The sequence below is a fragment of the Dipodomys merriami genome, unplaced genomic scaffold (genome assembly GCF_024711535.1).
Source record: "Dipodomys merriami isolate MVZ:Mamm:240054 unplaced genomic scaffold, mDipMer1.0.p SCAF_379, whole genome shotgun sequence".
Lineage (NCBI taxonomy): Eukaryota > Metazoa > Chordata > Mammalia > Rodentia > Heteromyidae > Dipodomys > Dipodomys merriami.
Window position 1 is genome coordinate 357,002 of NW_027205370.1, and position 11,424 is coordinate 368,425.

The 11,424-nt window shown below is 41.9% G+C and overlaps 1 protein-coding gene across 1 annotated transcript; it reads right to left on the bottom strand.

Moving 5' to 3' along the window:
* Positions 1–3,574: 3,574 nt before the first annotated feature.
* Positions 3,575–6,293, bottom strand: LOC138804908 (normal mucosa of esophagus-specific gene 1 protein-like). The gene is made up of 5 exons (XM_069989431.1): positions 6,194–6,293; positions 6,013–6,085; positions 5,770–5,858; positions 4,829–4,889; positions 3,575–3,820 (listed from the first exon to the last, which is right to left on the bottom strand). Exons 2-5 carry the CDS (start codon positions 6,046–6,048, stop codon positions 3,752–3,754), a joined length of 255 nt encoding a protein of 84 aa, XP_069845532.1. The 5' UTR covers positions 6,049–6,085; positions 6,194–6,293; the 3' UTR covers positions 3,575–3,751.
* Between the last annotated feature and the right edge of the window lie 5,131 nt (positions 6,294–11,424).

Sequence of the window (11,424 nt, forward strand, 5' to 3'; positions counted from 1 at the left end):
TGTCCATTGCTAAAAAAGCGTAAGTACTCTTTGTGCTGACTTTTCAATTTCTAGGCAGAACTTGAAATTTTAAAACATTGGAGGAATTTTAAAATTCAAATTTTAAAAATCAAATTTTCTGGCATCATTGTTGGGGCTCAGAGGGTTGGTACCCTAAAGGTAAGCCTCTGGAGGCAAATTTTCTCTTTGACTTTCTCTAGCCTTCTGGTATCTTACTCTTCATTTTCCCCAGAGGAAAGCCATAAAAACTAAAATTCTTTCTTCTCCTTCTTCTCCTTCTCCTTCTCCTCCCCTTCTCCTTCTTCCCCCATAAGGCAGGCTATAGAAAACAGAGCCACTTCTACCAAAGCTAGCTTTTTTTTTTTTTTTTTTTAAACCCAACCCTAAAATATTATCTTGAACTTTCCTCCACCTTTCTGCATGAGAGCTGGCCATAAAGAAATTCTCTGACCTATCTAAATCAGAAGATCCCCATTCCAGAGGAGGGCATGGTGTTATACACCCACAATCCCTAGTTACTCAGGAAGTGAAGGTAACAAGATTATGAGTTTAAGCCCAGCCTGGGCAAAGTTAGCAAGATCCTATTTCAAAAGCAAAATACAAATTAAAGGGCTGGGTCATGGCTCAATTGGTAAAGTGCTTTCCTAGTCAGTGCCAGGCCCTGGGTTCAGTGCCCAGTACCACATACACACACACGCACGCACGCACGCACGCACACACGCAGAGCATGAGAGCAAAAAGATATCCTCATTCCAGAAAGCAGCTTGCCCCATACCTAGGAGGAAAGAATGCTGCACAGACAGGTCAAGAATAATACTGACAGACTGATAGAACTTGATGGGTTTTCCCCTCAGTCTGTGAGCATTAGCTCATACCTTCCCCTTTTGTCCGATATATTTGTAAACAATTATCCATGCTTCATGAACCTGAATAGAAGAACAGATAGCACTGGGCACTGGTGGCTCATACCTGTAATCCTAGCTACTCAGTAGGCTGACATCTGAGGTTCAAAGCCAGCCTGGGCAGGAAAGCCTGATTTTTTATTTTATTATTATTTTTGTCTGTCATGGGGCATGAACTCTAGACCTGGGCGCTGTCCCTCAGCTCTTCGGCTCAAGGCTAGCGCTCTACCCCTCGAGCCACAGTGCCACTTCTGGGTTTTTCTGCTTACATGGTATTGAGGAATCGAACCCAGGACCTCATGTATGCAAGGCAAGCATTCTACCACTGAGCTACCTGTGATATTCTTAAATCCAAATAACCACCCTAAAACCAGAAATTAAGCTGTAGTTCAAAGGAGAGAGTGCTAACCTTTAGCACACAAGCTCAGGGAACAGAGCCCAGACCCTGAATTCAAGCCCTATCACCACCAGCAACAAAAAACAATAGCTTTGCCTGGATCTTTGGTATTTACATAAAGTTTTCCTGGTTATTTAAAACTATGACCAAATACATTTGTTGGGACTTCTTCTTGTTAGCCCACCTTTTGTTCTAGGGTGTGGCTCCTTAACAATGGCTGGAAATCGGTCACCCCCTTTCCTACACCTGCAGTGTAAGCCTTGCTCTTGGAACTCTCTTCCTCCTAAACTTGCTAACTAGTACTTTTCTACTAGTAACGGCAACATAGTTCACACCATAGCCACTGCCTGCCCATCAGGTTTGTATTTTAAGGATGAAATCACAGTCGTCCTTCAAAATCATTTCACAGATCTCTCTCCTAAATTGGCCAACCAGCATGAAACTGTTTGTTGCTAATTACCTACATGACATTACATTCGGCTTAAAAGTTTAAGCAAATGAAAATGTGCTTCCCAGTTGCTACATGTAATCCCATCAACTCAACTGCCAGAGATTTTCCTCTGGGAAAATGTGAGATAATAAGGAAGCAACAAAGGTTGGGAGAAATGGTCTCACTCTAATCCTTTCAGAATTGCCAAGTCTCTGGCAAGTGCCAGTTATCTTTTATTGCCCTTCTTTTAGCTTTCCATTACATTCATACAAGTGAAGAAACCATTTACCATTCTACTCTAAAGAAGTTAATGAGCTGAGCTACATTATCAAGAGAAGTTGAGAATACATGACCACACAAAAATCTGTTCATGACCACTCAAACTATCACTCCTCATCATTGTCCCAAACTAGAGACCTATCAGGTGTCCATTAATTTACAAACAGAAAAACAATAGGTGCTGTATCTATACAATGGAATCTTCTTCCTTACAAAAAGGGGTGCTAGTCACTCACGCCTGTAAAAATCCTAGCTACTCAGGAGGCTGAGATCTAAGGATCTCGGTTCAAAGCCAGTCAAGGAAGGAAAGTCTGTGAGACTCTCTTATCTACAATTAACCACCAGAAGAACTTACGTGGCGCTGTGACTCAAAATAGGATAGCACTAGACGAGCAAAATAGCTCTGGAACAGCACCCATGCCCTCCGTTCCAGCCCTACAACCGACAAAAACAAAAGGATGAAATGTTGATATTGTGGTACTGTATGAATATCACTTGAAAACATTATTTGAAGAGCGACCCCCACTTTTATGAGATGTCCAGAATAGATGAATCCTAGAGAAAAAGTTCATTCGTGTTTGTTTTGGTCTGGAAGCAGAGGAGTGAGGAAAAGTTTTGGTGAAAGGGTTCTTTGTAGGACGGGAGATGAAAATGTTTTTGAACTAGATGGCAGATAGGATTGCACAGCTTTGTGGATTTAATAAAACTATTGAATTATGCAGCTTAAATGGAATTCGGTCTCAATTTTAAGAAGTTATGAAAAAAAGCAAGTTTCTACTTGTACCATTTGAGCCGCACTTCTGCTTCCAGCTTTGTACTGGTTATTTGGAGATGAAGAGTCTTGAGGATTTGTCTGCATGGGCTGGCTTCCAAGCTCAGTTCTCAGATCTTAGCGTAGCTAGGATAATAAATAAATGGGAGCCATGGGTACCTGGCTTGATCCCACTTTTTAAGGTTAGTCAAAGGAGCCCAGGGCCACACAGATGATTATGCCTTTAGTTTCTATGTCACCATGGGCCAGAATGAAGGATGGCCCAGACTCCACAGGATGCTGGCCAAGCTCTTCCCCCTGTTCTCACAGGAGAGCCGTAGTCTGCAGTAGCATCGGTAGGGCTGATCTCATCAACATCCTGAATCCCCGTTGACCCCCAAAACCTCAACAACTGCCTCCAAGGACAATCTACGTGGAAGCTCACACCACTTTCCTGAGGGTACTTACCATCTTTCTTATTCACACCTCTCCCAAATATGTCTTCACTCACTGCTTTACTGTAGATGCTCAGGCAATTTCTGAGGAATAAGTAAACTTGGAAGAATAAACTTACACAGAATTTGCACGGGCTATTATTTAGAAGATGAAGTTTTATGCTTCAAAATGTCTTTTATCCCATATTAAAACAAATTTGTCCTCCACTTAAAAAGATAGCTAACTGTTGAGATATCTTACACAAGCGAAATTTTATTACTAATTTACAAATCTTTATGTCAAGGAGCACATTCATAAAGGTAGGTTTTCTTCATATAAAATTCAGATTTACAACAATAAACAGAAACTTTTGGACTATGTAGTTATTACGGCACTACCTTTAATTCCTTTATCCAGAGTCCCCCCCCCAAAACGTAGGCAAACCCTAAAAATGTAGCAGAAGCATTTCCGCACACTGGTCTCCACAATATAGTTTGTGCAGAAATGTTTCCACTAGATTCATAGAGTAATCTTTGGAGGAAAGAAGAGAGGACCGGTCATCTGGTTGCCCTTCTGACCTTCTGCAGCTCTTCAACAGGCTTCCATTGTTGGTTGATCGTTATAAGCTTTAAAAATAAAAAATAAGAAAGGAAATAGAAACGGTGAAGCATCGACCCTTCATCCTCACATCCCCTTTTGGGATTTTCCTATACTTCTTTTAGTTAAAGCATCACCAGTGTTTCAATCATACAACACCTCTTTCCCCTCTAATGCATGCATAAAGTACTCACCTAGACTGAGTTCTAGTGCTCCATTCCCCAAATCCTTTAGTATTATCATAGAGGATGGCCATACATGTCAGTCAGTTCCACTTGTTTGCTTGGGTGTAACTTTTTTGTCTTTTCTTTGTTGGTTATGGGAATCAGACCCAGGATGTTGCACTTGCTAGTCAAGCACTTACTGAGCTCTAGATCCCAGCCCATCAGTCCTACTTTCATGAACATATCCAGATTTTTTTTTTTAATCTGCCAAGGTAGCATGTGACTTGTAAATTCCAAAGTGTCTTTGCTCCTTGTGAGTGGATATACAATGTTCCTAGCACAGGGTCCGGCATGCAGTAGCCTCTTAACAGAATTTCCTCCTTGCAATTGCTCAATACAGGCCAAATGTTCTAAGTCACAAAATCAAGGAAGAGAGACACAGGGGTGGGGCGGGGGAGGGAGGGGGGATGGAGGATGAGGGGGGAGGATCAGAGCGTATGAGCACGTGAGCTTAGGGCCTGCTTGTTTGTTTTTCAATTAGTTTTTAAAATTATTATAAATAAGAAGCACAAAGGAGTTTGCTAAGCTTTTGTCAAGGCTGGCGCTCTACCACTTTTGGCTTCTTGCTGGTCAACTACAGTTAAGAGGCTCATGGAGGGGCTGGGAAGGTGGCCCAGTGGTAGAGTGCTTGCCTAGCATGCATGAAGCCCTGGGTTTGATTTCTCAGTACCACATAAACACAAAAAGCTGGAAGTGGTGCTGTGGCTGAAGTGGTAGAGTGCTAGCCTTGAGCAAAAAAAAAGCTTAGGGACAGTGCTCAGGCCCTGAGTTCAAGCACCAGGACCTGGCAAAAAAAAAAAATATTGTCAATACCTTTTGAGGTACACTAGGGTCCACAGTTTCCCAAGGTTCTGGATTTTTTTTCCGGTCAATACTAAAAATAAAAGGATAATTTAGGTTAAGTGCATTTAAACTAACAGTGTATAGAGTTTAAAAGTTGCTGGAGAAAGTCTTCATACTGAGGTATTCACTTATTAGTGAACAATTAGGGACCACCATTAGTAACTAAAATGAATGTAAAGTCCATTAAGGGAGTTCCATGGTTTGGTTCAAACATTAAGTATCAATTCTTCTCTGTAGGACTGGACTCTTCCCTTTACTGGGCTAGACTGGAGAATGCAAACAGCATACAATAGGGATGGTAATGCTAGGCTAAGGACAGGCACTAGTAAGTTTATGCCAGGCTTCTGGGAAGGACCCAGAGCCAAGTTTCAACTCTGGACTGGTATCTCATTGTAACTCCAGGATCTGTGCCTTCTGCTAGTGGTTAGACTTAATATCCTCCCCCACCCTCCCCAGACTACTGCTGGTTTTCTATCTCCCTCTTTCATGTTCCTCATGCTTTTCCCGAAGTTAAGATTAAGAGTCCATTATAGACAATTAAATGCCCTATCACGCTTGCAAAGATCTTTCTACTAAGTGAAAAATTTTTTAAACAAAAATTCTTTATATTTGATGATGTATATAACCCCCAAAATCATTTTAAAAACTTTGCATTCCAAAACAAGTTTATTTTTTTTTAAAAAAAAATCAGATTTTACTTCACTTGAAGAAAAAGGGAGAGGGCCAATAAATGAAAGGGTTTTACTCAGACAGAGGAACAAACCAAAGGCATGAATATCATGTAATAGTCTGGTGTCAGAATAGTTTTTAGCCGTGACTCCTAGTCTACCATTCAATCCACTGCCATGCGTTTCAGCAACTGAAGATCCATCAACACCATCCAACTACCTTCCTCCACGAGGACTACTTACATCACGTCGGTTTTGTTTCTCAGCGAATACACAGCAAAAGACGAGGCTCCACCCGCAGCCACACTTATGATGACTGCCAAAGGAATGAGCTGCGGGATAACGGGTCGGGTGCGTTACATTCAACCGCAAACCTCCCCCCCAAAACCGCCACACCACGTTTTCAGTCTTCAAAAACCCACCAGGCCTTTTCAACATGCATACTTCACATGTTCCTCCTCCATGGCTTGGGAAACCCAGACTTACCTCCTTCTTTTTCATCAGGATCTGGAAGACACCCATGATGACTCCCCACCGCGTCGAATGAATGAATGTCAGACTGGGAGAAGGAAAGCAAACCACAAGCCCAGATGAGGATCAGGTCATCATCCACCACGAGTACCAAAGCCGGGTTCAACAAGCTCTAAAGGCCGGGCAGGTGACTCACCTGGGGCGGCTGGCGCAGGAGAGGCTCAACGCCCAGGGGCAGCCGGTGCCCCGCCTTATATACCGACCGCAACCGCTTCGAACCACGCGGAGGCCGGGGGAGTGGCCGGGCTGAGCCCGGCACGTGGGCGCCCCCTGCAGGACGCTGGGAGCAGCGCCGCCGGCTGCGGACGGAGGTCTTTACCTGCCAGCTGGGCCGCACTGTCTCCAGCATCCAGGGCTTGTTGGGGGGGGTGGGAGGTTGGAGGTTCGGGAGAGAGGGAGGAGGGACCTGGGGGGGGGGGGAAAGGCAGCGCTGAGGATAACCAGGGTCTGATTGGAAGAAAATCAATCCTGGAGACTTGTATACTTGATCCTGTCCCATAGTGAAATGAACTGCAAGGAATGGAAACAAGAGATGGTTGTTGTGGTTGTTGCTGTTTTTGTTGTCTCTTCCTTGTGTCGTTTATTTGTGTTTGGGAGGGTAGAGGGGGTGCACCAAAAAAGGCGGGACAAAGGGGGAACAAAGGAACTTGGAAGGTGGCTTAGTGGTAGAGTGCTTGCCTAGCATGCATGAAGCTCTGGGCTCAATTCCTCAGCACCACCCACATACACAGAAAAGGCCAGAAGTGGCACTGTGGCTGGAGTGGTAAAGTGCTAGCCTTGAGCAAAAGAAGCTCAGGGACAGTGCCCAGGCCCTGAGTTCAAGCCCCAGGACTGGCAAACACACACACACACACACACACACACACACACACACACACACACACACAGAGCAAAGTAACAAATACAGCAGTGGAACTCACTAGACACTAGGTAGAAATGAACTATACAATGTGTGGGTGGAGATGGGCAGGAAAAACTGGGAGAAGCATGGAAAAGATGAAGCGATGAGGAACAAGTATACCAAAGTTTGTTCTCACCATGAGTTTGAGTCTCCTGTGAAGATCCCAAGTGCAGAAGGGTAAATTAGAATTTATGTGGTCACATTAAAAAAAAACAAAAAAAAAAACTCCAAAATGTTGCCTGGAGCTGGTTAGCTTACACTTATAATCCTAGCTACTCTGGAGGATGAGATCTGAGTTCAAGCCAGCTGGGGTAGGAAAGTCTCTGAGACTCTAATCTCCAATGAACCGCCAATCCTCCAAAACAAGCAAAAAAAGCTAAGGGATAGAGCCCAGGCCCTGAGTTCAAGTCCCTTACTTCTAAGTGTTTACAAAATATGCCCATTAAGTAGCTCTAATTCAAGGCATGGGTTGGTTCCAAAGACAGGTGATCAATTCTTTGGTGACATTCTGTGGACAACTCTGCCAAGACCCCAACAATGTGACACAGGTAAGTTCACCGAAAGGTTTCACACTTTTTGTTTATCCTGGGGTTTCCACATTTGACTCTGAGTGCTTGTTCCTAAGGAGCTCTGAAGAACAGGGTTTCCCTAGGTAGTACTCCCATCTCTGGATCCGATATAAAAGCTATCATGGGATACATACTCCAGTCTCACTGATGTGGCTTCCATGCAGGATGCCTTTATTTAAATCCCTCAGCAGCTGTTCTAACAACGCTCTCATTTAAATCTGCTTCTATGGAGTTATAAGGTGGATGGTGAAAATATAATGATCCTGGCAGGTATGTGTGTGTGAACCATGACTCCCCACATCCGTCTGGTCCTTGCGACTTGTGGGTACTGACCTTCCATTCTCAGTCTCTCACATGTACTTGTATTTTCTCCAGATGTTTTCCTAAATCTGTAAGACAGGTTAGCATGACACAGTGGGTGGGCAGGATAACAAGGCAAGAGTTGCTGCCACTATCCCATGCTAAGATGCATGTAAAAAATTGGAGTAACCTTGGGGGAGGGCTCTGTTCTACATACTAAGGTAGACTGTACTGGGGGTGTTCTATATAAGGCTGACTGTTGATGTGGCACAAAGAGCAGTTTGAGCAGTATATAGCGAGAGTGGCACACTGCTCAGTTTATCCTAAGTTGCTTTCAAAGATGCAATGTTGCCAGGCATCAATGGCTCACATCTATGATCGTAGCTACTTAGAAGGTTAAGACATGAGGGTGGGGATCTGAAGCTAGATCAGGCAGGAAAAGTCTATGAGATTCCTATCTCTAACAAACCACCCAAAAGCCGGAAGTAGAGCTGTGACTCAAGTGGCAGAGGGCTAGCCTTAGACAAAAAAGCTCAGGGAGAGCGCCCAGGTCCTGAAGTCAGGCCCCAGCCCTGAAAAGATTAAGTGTTAATTTTTTTCTCATAGCTCAAGGATTAGAATTAGTTTGGCCAAATCATGTTAAGTGAGGTTAAGCCAAGCTCAGATTCACAAACGCCATGTTTTCTCTCATATGTGGAACTTAGATCTAAAATACACTAGGACATGATAAATTATACAGGATTTTAGGCATTCACACAGTGAGAACAAAGGAAGATACTCTTAGGAGAGGCATACAAAGGTGCAATGACTATGCATCTGATCATACAAAATAATATTCATTGAAATGAACTCCAAGAAATGGAAACAAGAGGTTTTTTATTTGTTGCTGTTTTTGTTTTTTCTACTTATTTGTTCATTTGTCTATCTTTGGGTGTGTAAAGGGGGACGTAGAAATGGAGGAGTAAAGGGTTAACAAACGCAACAATGGTACTCATTAGACACTACGATGAAAATGTACTATTCTACATGTGGGTGGAGATAAGAAGGAAAAACTGGGAGAGGGAGGGGTGACACTGTTCAAAAAGAAATCTACTCTTTACCTATGTAACTGTAACCCCTTTGTACATGACCTTTATAGTAACAATAAAAAATTCTCAAAAAGGAAAAGAGTATTATTTTGGGAAGTTATCTAGAGCTGTCCTCAAATCTGATTACAACTGAATCCAAAAATTCTTGATTGGCTTTTGCTATTTATTGGGCATTTCAGTGAGGAGAAAAATGGTCTTTGTCTTCAGGTAGATTCTAAAATTCTATTAAGAGAGATTACAATTAAAATTAATATAATGATGAGTTTATACTACATAATTATAAAGTATACTACACTGTTTTCATTGTAATATTACAATTTAAAATGACATTTTTATTTTAAAATTTTTATTGTAAAAATACCAGAGGGGTTACAATTACATGGGCAAGATAATGAGTACCTTTCTTATCAAGCATTGTTGCCTCCTTCTTTGTTCCCCTTCCCATCCCTTCCCATCTCCCCCCACCCCCAAAGTTGTAAAGTTCGTTTCTGACATAACAATTTGTACAGCTCATTGTTGCAATGGGTCCACCTGTTTCCCTATTTAAACGATTTGTTTTTTCCCTTCCCCTCCACGAATTGTACCAACATCAAATACAGTGAAAGCAGGGGTTATACTGTGGAGGAGGGACATACAAAGCAACAAAGATATCATCTTATAAATATGTTAGAAACAATCACATGAAAGTAAAAAACATTTGAATACTTACCTTGGGGTTCATTTCAACTAACATCAATTTATCTGACCTTTTCTGCTTGTCTCAGACATATGCTAGTTATTGCAAATAAAGGAAACCATGGGACCTATGTTTCTTTGGGCCTGGCTTACTTCACTTAATATAATTTGTTCCAGGTCTTTCCATTTCCTAACAAATGGGGCAATGTCATTCTTTCTGATGGAGGCAGAGAATTCCATTGTATATATATACCACATTTTCTTGATCCATTTAAGAGGGGCATCTGGGTTGGTTCCATATCTTAGCTATGGTAAATAATGCTGCAATAAACATAGTTGTGCTGGTATAAAAAGGCATTTTCAAATGAACTCAGCTTTGAACAAACGTGAATAATAAATTTCCAACTTGACCACTTACAAACTTTTTCAAGGAAAGGCCCACAGTTAGATGTCTGAGTCAAGGTGTTCAGACAAAGTTCAATCTGGTCTAGTACAGCAAAGTTTAATGGCTGCCTAATAATATCAGACCAATAACCAATAAGGAACATGGATAATCAGAAAGCTGGTAAATCATTAAGGCTTTCCTGTTACTCAAATGGTCAATTAACTAAATAACAAAATTCTGACTTAATTCTATATGTACAAATTTTTCAAGTCTTTCCCTTAATTATTCCCAACATCCAGGTTTCCGGTCAGAAAACTTTCCGACAACTGCTAGACATGTATGATTTCACGTACTCCTAGCACTGTGGTCATACTCTGTTCGTCCCAAGCACCATTATCATTAATCATTAATTATCTCACCATTATCATTAATTCATTGAATAATTTTGTCCGATCTGTGTTCCCAGTTGGCCTGTCAGTGTCATGTCTGTCTTGTTCACTGTACATCCCAATACCTTTCAAGTGAAGAATGGCTCAACAAGACATTGTTTGGTGAGAAAAACAAGTATAAGTTACCTGGTATTATTTCCTTTGGGTTAAAAAAAATCACCTACATATACAAAAAGAACTGGAAAATTAAATTCCAAAGGTTTTTCTTCACATTTCCCTCCATTTTCTAGTATTCTTAATTATTCGATAATAGGGAAAATAATAATGTACTTAGAAATTATTTATAATTAAGCCAGGCACTGGTGGCTCACGCCTATAATCTTAGCTACTCAGGAGGCTGAGATCTGAGGATCACGGTTCAAAGCTAGCCCAGGCAGGAAAGTCCGTGAGACTCTTATCTAAAATTAACCACCAGAAAACTAGAATTGGTGCTGTGGCTCAAGTGTTAGAGCACTAGCCTTGAGCTGAAGAGTTGAGGGACAGCACCCAGGCCTAGAGTTCAAGACCCACAACTGACCCAAAAAAAGGCATTATTTATCATTACAAAAGGATTGTATAGGCAAACCAGACAGTACCATAAACAAGTGATCAAAATTAATATCATCAATAATGTATAGGTAACACTTACCTCTGGCTGTGATATTGAGGACACAGACCACTCAGGAGTGTTCCACTGCTGGACATAACCTAAACCTATCATGACAAAACCATGGACAAACACAAATCCAGAAATCAATTGTCCATAAAACAAGTGGTCAATACTTAGTCAATACTCAACTTTAAGCTCAAGAAAAGACTGAACTATGTTTGTTTTTGATTTCTTGTCTGTCATGAGGCTTGAACTCTGGGCTTGGATGCTGACCCTGAGCTCCGTCTTCAGTTCAAGGCAAGCACTCTACCACTTGAGCCATAGTGCCACTTCTGGTTTTCTGGTGGTTTATTGGAGATAAGAGTCTCACGGACTTTCCTGCCCAGGCTGGCTTTGAACCTCAATCCCCAG

What these genes read in the sequence shown, in the direction of transcription:
- LOC138804908 (XM_069989431.1), bottom strand. Translation starts at nt 6,048, where the DNA reads ATGGGTGTCTTCCAGATCCTGATGAAAAAGAAGGAG. An exon ending in TCCTGATGAAAAAGAAGGAG is followed by an intron (nt 5,859 to 6,012) that starts GTAAGTCTGGGT and finishes GTTATCCCGCAG; the next exon opens with CTCATTCCTTTGGCAGTCAT. An exon ending in ACCCTAGTGTACCTCAAAAG is followed by an intron (nt 3,821 to 4,828) that starts GTATTGACAATA and finishes TTATTTTTAAAG; the next exon opens with CTTATAACGATCAACCAACA.